General features: G+C 42.4%; 1 protein-coding gene across 1 annotated transcript in view; it reads right to left on the bottom strand.

Moving 5' to 3' along the window:
• The window catches only part of AMPD1 (adenosine monophosphate deaminase 1), a 142,780-nt gene extending 121,900 nt beyond the window's left edge, over positions 1–20,880 (bottom strand). Inside the window, exon 1 of the mRNA XM_044288504.1 lies at positions 20,762–20,880. Coding sequence (XP_044144439.1) covers positions 20,762–20,777 — 16 coding nt within the window. The 5' untranslated portion in view covers positions 20,778–20,880. The remainder of the gene's footprint in view (positions 1–20,761) is intronic.
• Positions 20,881–21,154: the final 274 nt, after the last annotated feature.

Raw genomic sequence — 21,154 nt, 5'->3', positions numbered from 1 at the left:
CTCCTCATGCTGATGCTGCTGCCACATTCACACTATGTCACCTTGCCACACTGTGGCCTCCTCATGCTGATGCTGCTGCCACCTCCATGCTATGTCACCTTGCCAGTCAGTGGCCTTCTCATGCTGCTGCTGTTTCCACCTCCACAATATGTCACCTTGCCACTCTGTGGTCTCCTCAAGCTGCTGCTAACTCAACACTATGTCACTGGGCCACTCTGTGGCCTCCTCATGCTGCTGCTGCCACCTCCACACTATGTCACCTTGCCAATTTTTGGTCTCCTCATGCTGCTACTACCACAACACTATGTCATTTGGCCACTCTGTGGACTTCTCAAGCTGTTCTCCCACGCTCCCCACTCCATGACCAGGCAACTATTTTTCCTTTTTGGCCTGGTTGACATCATCATTTATTTGACTCTTCTTCTGATCTGTCAGAAGGAAGGATAAATGAGATGCACAACGGATCATGTAGGTGTTGCAGCTGTAAGACCTGTATGGTCCCATCAGAATTGGCTTGTGATTTGGTAGGCAAAAGCAGGAGTGGGTACAAAACACAGAAGACATTTAAATATTCCATTCACATGTCATCTATGTTTTGGATCCACTTCAGTTTTTTTTGGCTTTAGCAATACTGATGGATTACTGACCAAATGCTGACTGAGTGAAGGCGGATGATCAACAGAAAGGATCTGTTTTTTGGGGGGTTATTGTTCTGATGGATCAAAGGAAGGGCAAAATAATCAGTGACGTCAACACAAACTTATTGCTGACACCCTCTTCACTCTGTCAGGGGGCTCTACTTGTATAAGGATTTAATATAACAGGTTCTGTAGACATCTATGTGGAATCAGCTGACGAAGGAGTAAAAAGAGTGCGCTTTTTCATGCTACAGTAGAATCTTGGGTCTCTGCACGGTTCTTTTTACCTGGTGCTAACATCGACCTGTTAGGCTGAATTCACACTTAACTTATTTGGTCAGTTTTAACCCCGTAACTGCCCAAATAAGTGAAGTGCGCAGTGATTCTAAGAGCTGTACATTTACAAATGGTCCATAAGACCAATAGCGCCTTTTTGTTTATTTCATGTGCCAATTATTAAAACATAATATTTATTAGATGCATTGATAAAATAAACAAACACCTTAATGACCTGGCCATTTTTAGCAAATCTTGTAAATTCTTTTTTTATTATTTTTTGTGAAGTATTAATATTACAAGTATGAGAGTTACATCACTCTCAATAAACATAGAAACGCATTTAAGTAAGTAATGCAAATCACAACTTTCTGAAAAAATGGGGAGTAAGAAGAAACTCGGTTAAGTGGTAGGACAGTGGAAGGTAGGGGAGGGGAAATGGAGGGAGAAAAGAGAGGGTGAAAGTACGGAAAGAGGGAATGAGGAGTAAGTACCAGTCAGTAACCCAATATTAATTCTCATATTTCGGAAAGATCAATCAACAAAGCATAATACTAATGATGTTGAAAACATAAGTAATGTTCCATTGTAAATTACAATGCATGGTACCGAGAAAAAGAAAAAAAATTAACTAATCGTGGTTAAAGTCCAAACAGTTGGAGTGCTTTAGCAGGAGTTAGATAATCGGTCCACTTGCTCCAGATTTTCTCAAATTTTGAGGGCTTGAGTAGAATACGCCATCTCCTTCTTTCAAAACCTTGAATTTTCTGCAACTCAGTGAGCCATTCTCGTATTGTGGGTGGATCAGTTTGTAACCACTTCCTTGGAATCTTTTTAGCAAATCTGACATGTGTCACTTTATGTGGTGATAACTTTAAAATGCTTTTACTTATCCAGGCCATTCTGAGATTGTTTTCTGGTCACATATTGTACATCATGACAGTGGTAAAACTGAGTCAAAAAATTTCATTTTTATTTATAAAAAAAAATACAAAATTGACCAAAAGTTTGGAAAAATGTGCGAATTTCTAAATTTCAATTTCTCTACTTTATAATAGATAGTAATAACTTCATGTTACTTCATGTTTGGATAATTTTGTGAATTCCATTTTATTTTTGGGGGACGTTAGAAGGCTTAGAAATTTAGAAGCAAATCTAGAATTTTTTCATAAAATTTCCAAAACCCACTTTTTAAAGGACCAGTTCAGGTCTGAAGTCACTTTGTGAGGCTTACATAATAGAAACCACCCAAAATGACCCAATTTTAGAAACTACACCCCTCAAGGTATTTTACAAACTTTGTTAACCCTTTAAGTGTTCCACAAGAATTAATGAAAAATAGAGAATTTTTTGGCAGATTTTTGCATTTTAATCCATTTTTTCCACTAACAAAGCAAGGGTTAACAGCCAAGCAAAACTCAATATTTATTACTCTAATTCTGTAGTTTACAGAAACACCCCATATGTGGTCGTAAACTGCTTTACGGGCACACGGCAGGGCGCAGAAGGAAAGGAGTGCCATATGGTTTTTGGAAGGCAGATTTCACTAGGAGAATTGAAAGCTGCCATGTCACATTTTATGCACCCCTAGTAGAAACTCCAAAAAAGTGACCCCATTTTGGAAACTACGGGATAAGGTGGCAGTTTTGTTGGTACTATTTTAGGGTACATATGATTTTTGGTTGCTCTATATTATACTTTTTGTGAGACAAGGTAACAAAAAATAGCTGTTTTGGCACACTTTTTATAATTTTTTATTTCTATTTGGGCGACTGTCTTATGTAGGGTCAATTTTTTTTCGGTATGAGATGACGGTTTGATTGGTACTATTTTAGGGTGCGTATGACTTTTTGATTGCTTGGTATTACACTTTTTGTAATTTAAGGTGACAATTTTTTTTACGGTATTCACCTGAGGGGTTAGATCATGTGATATTTTTATACAGCAGCTACTTACGGATGCGGTGATACCTAATATGTATACTTTATTTATTTATTTATGTTTTACTAAATAACAGCATTTTTGAATAAAAAATAAATGAAAATTATGTTTCAGTGTCTCCATATTCTGAGAGCCATAGTTTTTTTATTTTGTGGGCGATTGTCTTAGGTAGGGTATGATTTTTGGGGGATGAAATGACGGTTTAATTGGTACTATTTTGGGGTGCGTATGACCTTTTGATTGGTTGGTATTACACTTTTTGTGATGTAAGGTTAAAAAAAAAGCTTTTTGGATGCCATTTTTATTTTAGTTTTTTTACGGTGTTCACTTGAGGGGTTAGGTCATGTGATATTTTTATAGAGCCGGTTGCTATGGATGCGGAAATACCTAATATGTCAACTTTTTTAATTTTTTTACATTTAACAGAATAAAAGAATTTTTGAAACAAAAAAAAAATCATGTTTTAGTGTCTCCATCGTCTGAGCCATAGTTTATTTTTATTTTTTGGGCGATTGTCTTTTTGGGGGACATACGCCTTTTTGATTGCTTGGTGTTGTACTTTTAGTGATGTAAGGAGACAAAAAATGGTTTTTTTTAGCACAGTTTTTATTAAAAATTTTGACAGTATTCATCTGAGGGGTTAGGTCATGTAATATTTTTATAGAGCCGGTCGATACGGCTTCGGCTATACCTAATATGTCTACTTTTCTTTTTTTCCCTGTTTTACAATTTTCTTTTACTTTATTTTGGGAAAAAGATGCTTTTTATTTTTTACTTGAAACGTTTAATTTTTCTATTATAAAAAAATTACTTCAATTCAGTACAATACTTTCTGTCAGTAACAGCCAGATCAGTGCTGCTGATCACAGCAGCGCACATGGGGGTGGAGGAAGGACCGCAGGACGAGAATTCTTGTCCTGGGTCGGTAAGGAGTTAAAAATATCAGCTTTGTCACATGGTTGCTTTGTATTTTTCTTTCTACAATAGAGCTATTTAACCCACAGTCTACTTTCACTAGCTAGGGGATAATGAGTCAGTACTGTGTGCTAGTTCACGGCTCGCTATCCTTTAAACCCTTTGCTGTATAAATTGTTTGGATCCCAAGTGCTGCTTGATACCCTATGTGCACTAACTGTGCTAAAAATGTGCTAACATGTTTCACCATCCAAACTGGCGTCTTCAGGGGAATTGGCCAAAGTGTGTTTGAGAGGGGCGGGGATTGCTCTATAAAGTCTTTGCTTATGAAATTACCAATGTCCCTAGCTAGTTTCCATATTCCCATGGGGTCATTATTATTGAGTTAGAAGGAATTCAATTGCAAGAAACCCATTTTTACCTGACCTCTGCACTGTATACACCCCCTTCCTTCCCTCTGTACATTTCTGCGCATGAACACGGACTGGGTCCTCACACCTCAAGCCCATGTCTACTGCGCATGTCAGAGAACTTAGGCTCTACACCTCACAATTAACAGCACTGTGCATGTCACGGTACTTAGTCTGTCTTCCCTACAGATCACCGATCTCACTTATATCTCGGGACTTAGTCTCTTCTTCATCAATAACCTTTGTTCATTTGTGCAGGTCCAAATACTTATTTTGCCTTCACTGTATTTCGAATAGGATTATTCATATATACATTATATTGTCTATTTCTTATAATCATGATTTCTTTATATTATCATTGATTTATTTATAACTAGCCATGCAGTGTGCTAACACCCAACTAAACAAGAATTAGGGAATAAAATGTTTTTTAAAAAAATCATGATTTCTTTATTTATTATTTTTATATCCACCACGATTCAATCATGTTAGTAAATAAGACGCTTTATGACATAAACACGGCTCACTATCCTTTAAACCCTTCGCTGTATAAATTGCTTGGATTCTAATTGCTGCTTCATGCCCTATGTGCACTAGCTGTGCTAAAAAAGTTCAAACACTGCCCACTGACATGTTTCACCAGTCAAACTGGCGTCTTCAGGGGAATTGGGCACAGTGTGTTTGAGAGGGGCGGGGATTACTCTATAAACTCCAGCTTCTCACTGATGTCTCTAGTGTATCGCTAATTTCCATATTCCCATGTGGGCTTTAGTACTGAGTTAGAAGGACTCCAATTGCAAGGAACCCATCCTTACCCCTACCCCTTTTACCTGACATCTGCACTGTGTACATCCCCTTCCATTCCTCTGTACATTCCTTGGTCCTCACACCTCAAGCCCATGTCTACTGCGCATGTCAGAGGACGTATCCAATCCAAACAATAATCAAAATAGCAATCACAAATGTCAGACAAATCCATTGCAAGATCAAGGATAATTTAGAGTACAGGATGGAGAGGGTGGGCAGCCACTATCACAGTCGCTTCCCTATTTCCATGTAGGTCTCATTCCCACAGTGTATCACAACCCAGTGTTACCACAGCGCCAATGGCGTCTTTTTTAGTGCCCGGAATACAATTACGAGACAGAGACAAGTGGGGATATCAACAAAAGACATAGCTGCAGATCAACAAGATACGGTGTATTTTTCAGTCAGATTTTTTTAAACAGTTTATATGTGCTAGTATATTGGAGTAATATCATTACCATTGTTTTGTAAACCACTTTGCTATGAGAACAACATTTCCGCTTTTATCTGAAGGCTTGATCTTCAATTTATTATTATTCATAAATTCATCTAAAGCTGTTTTCTCTTGTTTACTTAGAGTATAGCCAATCTGTTCTTTCCCTGTTTTTATTTTTTGGAGATCTTTGGTTACTAGGTCCACAAAAGATTAAATATTCCAATATTTAGTGACAGTGGGGGTGTGAATTTTGATTGAGGAGTTAGTGTACTAAAGGGGACTACTGGTTTATTGTATTCTCCCATATGTTCTTTCTGATATTCTTCAAGTATTTGTATCACTTCCTCCTCCCTTCTAATTAGTTCATCACATTCTCTCTCCTTATTTTTATATTCTTTATGTAATGATAGTTTTCTAGCGAATAGATTCACATCTTTAAATAAAGAAATCATGATTTTGTTGGGGGTTTTTTTTTTAACAGTTTTTCCACAAATTTTTGTTGAGTGTTAGCACACTGCAAGGCTAGTTATAAATAAATAAATCAATGATTATATAAAGAAATCATGATCATAAGAAATAGACAATATAATGCACTGTATATATGAATAATCATATTTGAATTTTTTTTTTTTTTAATAGGCTTTATTTTCAATTTTAAAGTAAAAAAAAACAAAACTCAACATAAACACAGACACAGGGAGATTCCACCATAATAGGAGAAACAGTATCAGTCATTACAAATAGGATACATCTCAAAATCATTACTCACTCGTTAGATTAGCCAGACAGTTGATGGTATTTCCCCCCCCCCCCCCCACTTGCATCTACAATCAGTGCCCATTCACACACTCATTCACCCGGGCAGTGACTCGGACCATTCCTAGCTGATGTAGTTCAACTTTCCGACATTGAATTTGCATTCAACCAAGTTCCCCAAGTTTTCTGGAATTTCTCCGGGACCCCTCTCGCTTCATACATCAATTTATACATGGGAAGGGCCTCGTTGACAATTTGAATCCAATGTGATACACTCGGCATTTTAGATACACTTGAGTTGAGCAGCATAGATTTTCTTGCGTAAAACAATTCTAACCTGCACAGAATTCTATCATATTTTGTCAGAAGGATATCATTCACCAAACCCAACAGACTAACCTCTGGTGCGACCACCCCTGGAAGCCCTAACCTATCATTAATGTACCTATGCACCGCCCTCCAGAAATCCTGAATAACCGAGCATTCCCAAATCATATGGAATAAAGTCCCCTTCCCCCATCGCATCGTGTACAAGTATCTGAATCGAGTTTGCGCATACGCACAATGCGCACAGGGGTGAGATATACTCTGTGTAGCCATTTATTCTGAATCAGCTGATCCCGTGCACCAATCACTGACTTTCTCCATGAGGCCGTCAGCTCTTTCTCATGTGAAGTCTCCAGTATGGGTATGTCCACCCACCATCTGAGAAAAGCCCTCACTAGCGGCGAAGGTCGGGATGAGATGATAGGTACCCGTAGAAGGATGAGACCACTTTGTAGTGAGTCGCCCTTCTGGCTATCTTTTCTACAGCACTATATTCTATCCTCAGGGGACCACTCCCAAATTGTGCTTCACAGGCATGCCGCAGCTGCAAATACCTGAAAAAAGAGGTCCGCGGTATTCTTTATTCTGTCTTTAAAGCCGAGAACGTTTTGAAGACCCCCTCATCGTAAAGTTGAGTAAGGTATTTGATACCTATCTTATGCCAGAACACAAATTCAGGAAGAGCACATAATTCCACTAGTTTAGGATTGCCCCATAGAGGCATCACTAGTGACTTAACAGTACTTTGTTTGGTTCCTCTCTTTCCTACCACAAAGACATTCTAAGCCTTAATTACCCCCGTCATAAGTGTAGTGAGATGCTTTACTAGATTCGTCATGGCCTCATATGAGCCTATCAGGGCTGCCTCCAACACCACCGCTGGATTGTGTGAATCCGCCTTGATCCATCAAGCCGCATAGTTTAGTTGAATTGCAATATAATAAAGGTATAGGTCAGGCAACGCCAGTCCTCCTCTTTCATATGGGGCTCGTAAAGTATTTCTAGCTATGCGGGGCACAGATTTATTCCATAGGATGGGCGATATCAACCGCTCCAAACTTTGGAAGTGAGACTTTAGGCAACATTAGTGGAGCTGCTCTGTACAAGTACGCAGCTTGGGTAGGAGCACCATCTTATAGACATTAATGCATCCAATCAGAGACAATGGCAACGACTCCCAGGCCTTCAGCTTCTGTGTAACATACTGCACTATGGGCTGCACATTTAGTATTTTAAATTGGGTAACATCCTTATGAATCACAATACCCAGGTAGGTGAATTTGTCTACTATCTGCAGAGAGGACTTAGCTGATATACTTGAGTGGGGGATGTCGTCCACTAGATACAGTGCCGAGTCAACCGTCTGTAGAAGGGCTTCCAGCGAGGGACCCACATCTCCCAAGTAGACCAACATGTCATCCGCGTACAGCGAGATTCTTTCAGAGACACCCACAATCTCCCTGTATCTCAGGGCTGTTTCCAATAGTGATCGAGAGGGGTTCAATCACCAATGCAAACAAAAGAGGTGACAGTGGACACCCCTGCCTGGTACCTCTCCGCAGTGAAAACGGTCTGGATAGGTGTCTATTGACCCGAACTCTGGCTGTCGGACACGCATATAGCATGTGTAGCCATCGGAGGAAGGATTGGGGATCCCTAACCTCTCCAGCACTACCGACATAAACCCCCACTCCACCAAATCAAATGCCTTCTCGTTGTCAAGGGAGGCAATTGCCCTACTTCCTGCATTATCGTGTGTCACCTGGAGATTGGTAATAAGACATCTCAAATTAATATCCGTAACCTTCCCGGGCATAAAACCCGATTGGTCCATCCCCACCATCTCCAAGATAACTGACGACAATCGGTTAGCCAACACTTTTGCCAAAATTTTGGCATCTGAGTTAATCAGTGAAATGGGTCTATACGAGCTACACTGATCCGGCGGCTTCCCGGCCTTGTGTATGACCACTATGGTGGCTTCGGAAAAGGAAACTGGTAGAGATCCGCACTCTAGCGCTTGTTTATAGAGGTTGCAGAGTCTTTTGCTCACCTCCTCCACCTGAAACAGATACCACTCAACCGGGAAGCCGTCCAGACCAGGAGTCTTTCCCTTTTCCATTGACTTGATGGCAGTTTGGACTTCTAACGGGGTTATAGGGCCATTCAACATCTGTCTATTCTCGTATGCGAGCCTTGTCATAGGGACGGTCTCTAGGAATCGTGAGATTTCTGCTACATTCTTATTCGCTTTGGAGGTGTAGAGTGTTGAATAATAAGTGGCAAATTGACTGCAAACCTCTTCCGGCGTGGTAAATATATCCCCCCTCTCGTTCCTAATGGCAGCCACTACTGTTTGTGGGGTCTCCACCCTAGCCAGGTACGCCAGCTCCTTACCACTCTTGTCTCCATCTGAGAAACTGGTTTGTTTCTGAACTAGTAGTCGCTTCTTTGAGAATTCAGTCAAGTATAGTGCATATTGCCTTTGAGCCGACAACCAGAGCGCATAGTGCTCTGGAGTGGGGTCAACGAGATATGCCTGTTCAGTCTGGGTCATTGTTCCCTCCAATTTCACTCGCGTAGATAGCAATTCCACCCTATGTGCCGCAATTGCAGCTATCAAGGTCCCTCTAAGGACTGCTTTACAGGTATCCCACTCCACCAGAGGAGTAGAGGATCCCTCATTAATTTCCCAATATGTTGAAATTGCTTCCAGGCATGTTGTCCTAACTGGGAGGACCTCCAGCCACACTGGGTTCAGTCGCCAAGCAGATCTAGTGACACTAACTGGAAGAGACAATGTAATCGGTAGGGGAGCGTGGTCTGATATTCCTCTCGGCAGGTACTCAGCCGCCTTCACACATGGTACCCCGGGCCGATTCGTAAAGGCCAAATCAATCCAGGACAAGGAGTGAGCCGAAGCCGAGTGGCAAGAGTATTGTCTCCCATCTGGACATAAACTTCTCAATATTTCCTCAAGACCATGAGCCTGTGCCCAACGTAACAGAGCCGCATTGTGTCTTAGAGGTGGCCTAAACCTGTCTAACTGGCTATCAAGTGTTGCGTTAAAATCTCCCAAAATGAAAGTAGGAACCGCAGGGAGCATCGCCACCCTGCCCATAATTTGGTCAAGCAATTCTCTCCTAAATGGCGGCGGGACATAAACACCAATCAGTACTACCTCACAACCTCTGATAGTAGCCTGTAACATCACGTTTCCCAGATAGATCCATGTGCACGGAGATCAGCTGAAACTGAAGAGTTTTACTAACCAAAATAGACACCCCCCTGGCACGGTTGGAGTATGTAGCATGGTACCCGCTTCCCACCCATGGTCGTTTCACTGCTAGAACTTTTGACCCCTTGAGATGGGTTTCCTGAAAAATAAAGACATCAGGGTTATATTTTTTAACATAATTAAACACTAATGCTCTTTTAACCTTGTTATTCAAGCCCCGGACATTCCAGGAGATCAGCTTGCATACCTCCATATCTTCATATTTCTAAAACTTCTTCGTCTTCCTGGTACCCCAGTGTCACTGCCCCATTCATACATGCACGCACACAACACAGTGAACCCAACAAAACTTCCCATTCCATACCCAGACATCCCCAACCTGTCTAAGCTTCAATTCCCTAAACAGAAACTTGTGCTTTATAGACTAAAGGAATACAGTCTATCTAGATAGAACATGTCCGTAAGGATACCACGTAACACCATGTTAGAGTCAGTCCTGCCAGTTGTGCTAACAGGCGCAACGACAATGAGCCTGAGTAAACAACCTCAGCTTGACAGGACTAATACATTTTTGGCCCCTCTTGGGCATCAGTTGCTTGCTAGAGTCCCCGCAGCTTGCGCCGTCACATGTCATCGCTGTTGATCTATCCAGTCAGCCGCCTCTTCTGGAGTTTGGAAGAACCTGGATCTATCTCCCTCCTGGATCCTCAGCTTGGCCGGGTATATCATGGCATATTTAATCCCGAGCTCCCGGAGACGTGCTCTGATAGATTTGAACTGGCAACGTTGCTTCTGTACTTCTGTTGTAAAATCCGGATAAAAGGACACTCTCGCATTGTCCACCTGGACATCTTTCTTGCGTCTGGCGGCCGCTAGGATAGCGTCTCGGTCTCTGTAGTTCAGAAGCCGCATTATAAAAGGTCGTGGGGCAGCTCCCGGTGGTAAAGGCCTCGTAGGAATTCTGTGGGTCCTCTCAACCACAAAGCTGGATGACAGATCAATGGGAGCCAACACCGTACGAATCAGCCGCTCAGCATACTCCTTTGAGTTAGACCCCTCCACCCCAGGCAAGCCCAGGATTCTGACATTATTCCTTCTATTGCGGTTCTCCGCGTCTTCCACACTATTAGGATTTTTACTTCTTGTTAGTTCCTAGTAGAGGTAACATTTGCGGAATCCTCCACATCACCGAGGCGACGCTCCACTTCAGTGGTATGATCTCTCATTTTATCCATATTATGGCGCAGACAGTTGATATCACCCTGTAGATGATCAATCTTTGTGGTCAGGACTGCCTGACATGCTGCAATGGCCGACATTATCTTATCAGCCTGCGTCTCAGGGCCTGCAGACGTGCACTGCTCTGTCTCCATGTCTGTCTGGCTCATGTTATCTACTAGCTCCTTCCCTGGAGTAAGACTTGCTGATGTTGCAGTTTTGCGGCCCATAAGTACTTATAAAAGAGGATCTGCCTTCATACATAGCCACCAACTACACAGTCCTTGTCCAGGAGATGGATCTGGAGAGGTCTCACACAGAGATCAAGGGCAAAGAGTCCACAGATATGGGGAGTCCTGTGAGCCAAGGCCCCAGATGTATTATCGGCTGGCCTATGTCGCAGTGGGGGGTCTCTGAGCCACCTGGTGCGTGGCGCTATTATCAGCCCCTGTAACTGCAGACCACTCAGCCCCTCTGGATAATTTAAGGGCCCTTTACTGTTGTGCCTCCAGCCGCCTCACAGGGTGTTCACCGCGCCTCCTGCACAGCCGGGCTCACCGATTTCACTCCCACTGAGCCTCCCTATCTTTCTGGCTCACCTGCTGCTCATACTAGGGAGCGGGATGGTCCTTCTGCAGTCCTCCCTTGTGCTGCCCTGGTTCTCCGTTCTCACTACCAGGCGCACCCTGCGGCTGCAAACTCAGGGTCTCTGCAGCACAATGACTGCTCTTACCAGCGCGCTCCGACCCTCCGCAAAATGGCCGCTCCGCTCAGTGCACAGACCGTCCTCTGCACACTTCTCTGCCACGAGCGCAGCGGGACTTTCGCCGGCTACCTCCCGCTGGCTACCGGAGGTTCCTGTTAGGTCTCTAATCGGGTCCACAAGAAATCGAAGGAGGTAATGAAATCAGGATTTTTCAACAGGGTGGCAAGGGAGCTCTTCAGCGAGCGTCTTTACTCCGTGCCGGCAGACCACACCCCCATTTGAAATACAGTTAAGGAAAAATAAGTATTTGGGCATGAGCAAATGAACAAAGGTAATTGATGAAGTAGAGACTAAGTCCCGAAAGATAAGTGAGATCGGCGATCTGTAGGGAAGAGAGACTAACTCCCGTGACATGCGCAGTGCTGTGAATTGTGAGGCTTACAGCCTAAGTCCTCTGACATGCACAGTAGACATGGGCTTGAGGTGTGAGGACCAAGTCCGTGTTCATGCGCAGGAAGGGGGTGTACACAGTGCAGAGGTCAGGTAAAAGGGGGAGGAGTGAGGATGGGTTGCAATTGGAGTCCTTCTAACTCAGTACAAATGACCACATGGGAATATGGAAACTAGCGATATGCTAAAGACATCGGTCATGTCATAAGCAGAGACTTTAGAGAGCCATCCCCACCCCTCTCAAACACACTTTGCCCAATTCCCCTGAAGATGCCAGTTTGGATGGTGAAACATGTCAGTGGGCAGTGTTTGAGCTTTTTTAGCATGGCTAGTGCACATAGGGTATTAAGCAGCACTTAGGATCAAAACAATTTATACAGCAAAGGGTTTGAAGAATAGTGAACCGTGAACTAGCACACAGTACCGACTCATTATCCCCTAGCTAGTGAAAGTAGACTGTGAGTTAAATAGCTCTATTGTAGAGAGAAAAATACAAAGCAACTATGTGACACAGCTGATATTTTAAAAGCATGTTTATTTTGTTTTTAACAATGCATCTAATAAATGTTACGTTTTAATAATTGGCACATGGAATAAATAAAAAGGCTTTATTGGTCTTATCGACCATTTGTAAATGTACAGAGTCAAGTGGAGCCTTTACATGTGCCAAGGGCTAGCAAACAAGTTGGTATTTAGTGATTCTAAGAGTGACACCTGTCATGTGCGTGTTTTACTACCACAGCAGACTCCCTATGTGTGTTTCTGTAAGGCACAGTGTACTACACCACTGCTCTCTGCAGCCTGGAAATAGCCGTTTTTTAAAGCGATTCGCTGTGAATAAATTCAGATCGGATCGAATCTTTTCAGAAAATTAGGCGAACTGGCCGAATCAAGTTTTTGAGAAATTTACTCATCTCTAGTCATGGCTATTGTGCCGTTTTCTGAAACATTTGGTGTTCCTCTACACTTTTCAAAGTGGTCTATGTTTAAGAGCTAAAACTGAGATTAGACCTGTATTATGGCACATTTACTATGTGTGACTTTTGCAAAAGTCCCCAAAAATTACACCAGGCAACACCCTGGTCTACTTTTACACCTAAAGGTGGAAAGCACATTACAGTTACTCCAAATATACCCTGCCTGACCAAAAAAAAAAGGTCACCACATGGATTTAAATAAGCAAATAGGTAAGAGCTTCCTAGTTGGTCAGATCTAGGGTTCAGCAATGTTATGTGCAAAAAAAGAATGAGGTCAGCTGACTACCTGAATATACTGAATGGCCAGGTTATTTCATCAAAGTATTAAAAAATTTTTTTTTGAAGAACATGGAAATCACATTTTGGAAGCTATGAACTCTAACCCTGGGTTCACACCTGAGCGTTTCTGAGACGCGCGTTTTACGCGCATATTTGTCGCGCGTTTCACGCGCGTTTTTTGCAATAGTAAACGCGTTTGTGTGATTGACTGCAGTGTTGTCCAATGAGCAAATATCCCTGTCTATATGAAGTTTGGCCAATTATAGGGCTTTGCACCTGGTGTTGGGCCTTTTCCAGCATGTTGCTAAATCCAAAACGCGCGTTCGAACGCGCGTTTTCAGTGTCAAAAACGCGCAAAATACAAGCATTGCGCGTTCCCATTGAAGTCTATGGGCCAAAACGCGCGACAAACGGCCCAAAAAAAGCTCAAGAACTTGTTTATGCGTCAGGCGTTTTTCAGTGCGTTCGAACGCGCTGTAAAACGCGAAAATGTGAACCAGTCCCATAGGGAAGTATTGGTTTGCATCGGTTATGCGTTTTACAGCGCGTTTACAGTGAGAATTTATTTTAGGAAAGTATTATTTTCTTGGATGGGTGCCAAGATTGTGGATGACAGCGGTTAATATTAAGGGTCTATTCACACGTCCGTATGTGTTTTGCAGAATCGCAAATTGCGGATCAGCAAAACATGGACACCGGCAATGTATGTTACGCATTTTGCGGACCGCACATCACCGGCACTCTCGTAGAAAATGCCTTTTCTTGTCCGCAATTGCATGTGGCGGTTCCGCAATACACGAGGCACCGGCTGTGTGCATTCTGCATCACGGATGCGGACCCAGTCACTTGAATGCGGTGCGGAACGGAAGCACGGAACGGAATCTCACGGAAGCACTATGGAGTGCTTCCCTGAGGTTCTGATCCGTGCTTCTGTTCCGCAAAAAAATAGAACTTATTCTATCTTTTTGCGGAACGGACGGATCATGGACCCATTCAAGTTGAATGGGTCTGGATCCGTCCCGGCCACAGTACGGAGGTTGCCCGTGCATTGGGGACCGCCAATTGTGGTCCCCAATGCACGGAACGGAACCACAACGGCCGTGTGCAAAAGGCCTAAGGTTGTCTCTGTAGAATATGCATGGATTTCTACAAGCCCCATTTAGGTGAATAGGACAGCGGCAGAAATTTCTGCAACAAATCAGCCACATGTCAATATCCCAAAAAGGATGTGCATATAATTTACATAAACATGCAAGACCCAAGCCAAGCTCAGCTGTGGCTATCTCTGTGCAGAGTATGTGAGTATCTCCCATCTGGCAGGCTCTGCAAGTGCAAGATCTGCAGGACTAAAATAAGCCATGAATGTTTAAACACAAATGTAGGCACCACAGTTCTATTGCAGCACATGATTTGGCATCACCAGTTGATGTGGGAAAATAGAAATGACCGCCAGCTACCGCAACAATAGTGTCTTCCTTCTCCCATTTTTGTTTGCAGCAGATAGGCTGCATCCACATGCAGTACAGTGTCCTTGTCATCATCAGCTACTGCTTCTCCTGCTCAAACAGCTTCTCTGCCATTAGCCATCGATAATTTAATGAGTGGCCAGGAAACCATTGTACATGCCCAGCAATCAACTCTCACCTGGCCAAGTTGCTGGTGGTGCAGTGGCTGCCGTACAACTTAGTGGATTCAGCTGCCTTTAGAAAGCTAATGGAATGCGCTGAGCCTCACTGGAAGATACCATGCTGGCTTTGTTTCTCAAAAAAAAAACATCTTTGCCTTGTACTATCATGTGGTGGAGAATGTGGGCCACTCCTTGCAATGCTCACTGTGCGGAAAGGTGCATGCCACTGTGGACACCTGAAGCAGCTGTTATGGGCAGGGACAGTACATGTCTATTATGGCCCACTGAGTCAAGTTTTCACAGCGAGGCAGCACAGCAGAAACAATGCTAGGTCCTTTTGACACCACCACATTTGTGTCTGTCTGGTTTTCACACCAGGCACTTACCCGCCTCCAGGTTATCTTCCATGGACATCCTCCTGTCCCAACAGAAGCATGGCAGAACTTTGCTTCCACTCTCCCTCCCTCCTATCACATTTGTGTGAGGTGAAGCATTTGCATGTTATGTTAGAGCTGATCAGTCTGGGCGAGATTAGCTACACAGCCGATCAATTGCTAAATTGCATCAAGCAGCAAATATCCTGCTGGCTGTTTCCCCACCAACTGTGATAAATTTAGTCATATAGTTTAGTGCTCTCATTAAGAGAAACAAAATAAGAGTATTGCAGGTTTGATACCTTTTAATGGCTAACAAAAATAGAAGTAATGATGTTACATAGCGAGCTTTCGAGACATCACCAGTCCCTTCATCAGGGATTTAGTCATGAAACATTTTTTAGAAAGTACAGGGCTTGCAGAGGATGTTGGCCATGTCCAGGAGACAGTTCTCACATTTCAGACATTCTTATTTGGCAGGGAACGCACCTTGCATGTGCTAGAGCAGTATAAAGCAGTGAATGATTTTGTCATGCACCAGAACACCTCAGCAGGGAGCATGCATTGTCTCAAGGTTAAGAAGTGGAAGCTCATCAGAGATGCCTGTCATGTACTCAGGCCCTTCAAAGAGGCCACCAGAGTTTTCAATAGAGACAACAGTGGCATAATAATTCAACCCCCTGATATTTATCTTAGAGCAGAAGCTCATGCTGATGCAACAAAGGATGGTGGAAGGAGAACAGTTTACGCACATTGCTGGCTGCCTAGTAGCTGTTAGGGACACACATGAAGAAAGTCCAAAATTTGTTCAAGCTTACTACCGGCATCATTTACACTGGCAGATCATTGGTCCGTTTAAAGGGACCATTAACGTCCATTTAGATTGGACAATTCAGCAGGTGATTGTCAGAAAGGAAACATTCCTTTGCAACAATCGCCTGCTTGTCAGCAGAAGATACCGCCGGATTTACATGCAGGGCTCTCCTCCACAGTGTGGGGAGGAGCGATCACTAACGCCATTGCTTTTCCCCAGATTTGCTGTTTTGTGACCGCATGAGCATTTTGATTGTTTATAAGGTATTCAGCGGTACCTTTACATCGCCATATAATCACTAATGAATGCTCGTTAGCGATTATCTGGCAGATTCTTAGCTTGTGTATAGAACCCTTAAAGCATACATTTTTGGAAGCTTGGTGTAAACAAGCTATTGTTTTGTTTTCCCATTAAACCCCTTCAGGACCCTGCCATTTTTCACCTTAAGGACCAGGCCATTTTTTGCAAATCTGACATGTGTCACCTTATGTGGTGATAACTTTAAAACGCTTTTACTTATCCAGGCCATTCTGAGATTGTTTTCTCGTCACATATTGTACTTCATGGCAGTGGTAAATTTGAGTCAAAATATTTCATTTTTTTTATAAAAAAATACCAACTTTACCAAAAAAAAATCATAATAGTGAAACAGATAGTGATACCTCCTAAACTAGTTATTACTTTAAATTTCCCATATGCCTACTTCTTGTTTGGATCATTTTGTAAATTACATTTTCTTTTTTCTTTTTTTTTTTGACGTTAGAAGGCTCAGAAGTTTAGAAGCAAATCTTAAAATTTTTAAGAACATTTCCAAAAAACAATTTTTAAGGACCAATTCAGGTCTGAAGTCACTTTATGGGGCTTACATAATAGAAACCACCCATAAATGTCCCCATTTTAGAAAGTACACCCCTTCAAGGTATTCAAAACTTATTTTACAAACTTCGTTAACCCTTTAGGTGTTCCACAAGAATTAAAGGAAAATAGAGGTGACAGTTCAGAATATACACTTTTTTGGCAGATTTTCCATTTTAATCCATTTTTTTCTGCTAACAAAGCAAGGGTTAACAGCCAAACAAAACTCAATATTTATTACTCTAATTCTGTAGTTTGCAGAATCACCCCATATCCGGTCGTAAACTGCTGTACGGGCACGCGGCAGAATGCCATACGGTTTTTGGAAGGCAGATTTTTCTGGACTGTTTTTTTGACACCATGTCCCATTTGAAGCCCCCCTGATGAACCCCTAGAGTAGAAACTCCAAAAAAGTAACCCCATTTTGGAAACCTCAGGATAAGGTGGCAGTTTTGTTGTTATTATTTTAGGGTGCATATGATTTTGGGTTGCTCTATATTACACTTTTTGTGAGGCAAGGTAACAAGAAATAGCTGTTTTGGCACCGTTTTTATTTTTTGTTATTTACAACATTCACCAGACAGGTTAGATCATGAGGTATTTTTTATAGAGCAGATTGTCACAGTCGCGACAATACCAAATCTGACTTTTTGGTTGTTTTTTTCAGTTTTACATAATAAAGCATTTTAAAAAAAATATATTTTTTAGTGTCTCCATATTCTGAAAGCCATTTTTTTTTAATGTAGGGGCTCATTTATTTCGGTATGAGTTAACGGTTTGATTAGTACTATTTGAGGGTGCATATGACTTTTTGATCGCTTGGTATTACACTTTTTGTGATACAAGGTGACCCCCCAAAAGTTTTTCACCCATTTTTATTTTATTTTTTACGAAGTTCACCTGAGGGGTTAGTTCATGTGATATTTTTATACAGCAGGTTGTTACGGACGCGGCAATACCTAATATGTACACTTTTTTAGTTTATTTCAATTTTACATAATAAAAGGATTTTTGAAACACAAAAAATCATGTTTCAGCAGTGTCTCCATATTCTGAGAGCCATATTTTTTTTATTTTTTGGGCGATTGTCTTAGGTAGGGTCTCATTTTTCTGCAGGATGAGATGACCGTATGATTTTGGAGTGCGTATGAGTTTTTTTTTTTTACGGTGTTCACCAGATGGGTTAGTTCATGTGATAGTTTTATACAGCAGGTTCTTATGGATGCGGCGATACCAAATATGTATACTTTTTTTTATTATTTAAGTTTTACAGAATAACTTCATTTTGAAAGAAAAAAAAATTCAGAGAGCCATAGTTTTTTTTTGCCTCATTCTTTTATGTAGGGGCTCATTTTTTTGCGGGATGAGATGACGTTTGATTGGTACTATTTTGGGGGGCGGTGCACTTTTTGTGATGTAAGGTGACAAAATAAATGATTGTTTTAGCACAGTTATTATTATTATTTTGTGTGTGCAGCTAATCATGGGGCATAGCTCCTGCACCCGCTCACCCAGCCCGCCGTATATTTACGGCGCTGGCCCTTAAGTCACGGCCTCCAGCGCCGTACATGTCCTTAAGGGGTTTAACACCATCTGCCCCCGATAAGGCCTCTTTCACACTGGCGGGCCGCAATACATGGGAGCCGTTCCGTGGGCATTCCGCATTTACTTGAATGAGTCCGCAAATCCGGAGATGCGGAACGGAACCACGGAACGGAACCCTACAGAAACACTACGGACCACAGGCCGCACACGCCAGTGTGAAAGAGGCAAGGGACAGTTTTTGGAAGCTTTCTAATATCAGAAAACATAACACATGCAACAACTGTTTGTTAACACCATCAACCATGTGTTTACCCACATCTATGTATGTCAGTGTCACTCTGACATTATTTGATATTGCTGTCATTGCATTTAAGAGATTAAAACAATGTGAGTCTGTCACGGCTGAGGATGGGGAAAACCCTCAGCCGTGCGAGGCCAGATGATGTTGGTCGCTGCTCGGCCAGGACGACAGAATTAGGGAGCAGGTCACCTCCTAACGCGTCCCTAACACTGACCCTGACTCCTAGCCGTATGAACCAACCCTGATGGTAGGAGGGCTCATACACCGGAACCTAATAGTCCCCGCTAGCCCTCAGGGTGGCCCTGAACTAGGAGCAGAATAAGACGACCTGTTCCTCCTAGGCACGGAGGAACAGGAGTCTCACTGGCCAAGCTGCAAGGAAAAGGGGTACAAAAACAGACCTATGGATATGGCAGGTGAACTGCACTAGTTCCACCTACCTGCCACAGCCTTGCTGGCTGGATCCCTGTGCTGACACGCTGATGTCTATACCATACTTAAATGGACACAGCCAACACACATACACACACACAGGAACCCAGATCCATAGCTGCATTAAATAACAAAAGGAATACAACATCAACTTAACGTATAAACATCTATGACCACAAGGGTGGCCCTCAGTGGCAGATGGTATAGAGGACGACTCCAGCAGACCATGGCTAAAGTACCCCTCTGACTACTGCTCTCAGCAGAGACTATATAGGCCCAAGTAGCCACACCCACACAGACACACCCAGTGTTCACACACACAGAAGGGAATTAACCCTTCTCACACCAGGGAAGGGAAGACAGCCACTTAAAGGAGAAAGTGCACACATAACTAAAACCCTGTGCATACCAGACATACAAAAGACACACCTAACAAAGATAGGTTGCCAGGTGCAACCGCATGCACATTGCAGCAAGCTGCCTAGCACCAGCTCAGGCTGCTAAACCACGAAATAACTACATGTTGCCAGCGGCAACCACAAGTGAGGCAACATACTAGCGGCCCTTACCTGTGGTTGAACAACCAAACCAAACCGCAGGCAACAGCATGCGGATATAAGAGTCACGACCATGACCATGGTCGTGACAGAGTCCTAGAGTTCAGAGTGTCATATCCCAATTTTCAGGGCAGTTGGATCACATTTGATTTGCGTAGAATCCATTTGGACATGAATCAAATTTTTGGAAAAATTAGGACAAATTGGACACGAAACATATTTTGCTCATCTCTAACATATATGGTAAATCCTGGAAAACCAGTGTGTACATAGTCTTATCAAAGATTCATATGAACAATTATTCTTAAAAAAGAGAAAATAAGATAATTATACAATCTCTCGCTTATGATTAATATGCTCTCCATGTGCAATTTTTAAAATTTTTAAATTGTGCAACACACAAAAAAAACTCAGGTTGCCGTCTGGAAACCATAAACAAGCCGATAAGTCCTTTATTCTTATTTGTAGTATTTTCATTGTGCAGCAGTGTATTGCTGTTAATGGGCTGACTATTTTAACATGTTAGCATTAGCACCACTATCTACACGTTCCACATTAAAAACCGACTGATTCATAGGTGAAAACAGAAAAGAAATACAAACCCTATATAGACATTAACTACAGGTGGAACTTTACTAGGCTGCATATGCCTAGACTATCCATCATTGCATATATTTTAATCAATCCAACTAACTTATAATTCATATATAGCCTTTTACAATAGTTACACTGCCCCTGGTGCTCCAGTTATGGGTGATAACTCCTTGCATACTATGGCAGCCACTATGCAATATACAAGAAAGACCGACGTTGGTGGTTTCTTCTTGCGGGTGGCTAGTTTTGATCACTGGAAATGGCATACATACGCACACAGAAACTTACTAGCTGCTTTTGACATTTTGGTGCTGGGTCTTCAGAGCTCAGCAGGAGGATAACTGGACGAGGCAGCAAGCTGGCAGTGTCTGGCTAAGAGTGTCATACTGCTTGTGTGTGCATTCTCCTTTTGCAGTAATGCGATCTATACACTTTAAAAGGATAGGAAGCTATTTCCAGCATGGGGGTACAAAGTAGCTGCCAGAGAAGGAGATGCAATGAAACTCACTCCCTACCATGGCTTTGCGAATTATGTACAAAGCTGCAATGTAATTCCCTAGACTGTATAAACATATTGTTTCACAATCTGTGTGTAGTCCATTTACAAACCTCTCTGTGATTACCATCCAGAACATGCCCTACTGTCTGGATAAGGCCCCTCGCAGATGAGCATCTCTGGAT

Source organism: Bufo gargarizans, chromosome 3, assembly GCF_014858855.1.
Source record: "Bufo gargarizans isolate SCDJY-AF-19 chromosome 3, ASM1485885v1, whole genome shotgun sequence".
NCBI classification, from domain to species: Eukaryota; Metazoa; Chordata; class Amphibia; order Anura; family Bufonidae; genus Bufo; species Bufo gargarizans.
Note: the sequence above shows the minus strand (reverse complement) of the source record. Positions and strands in the feature narration are given on the sequence as shown.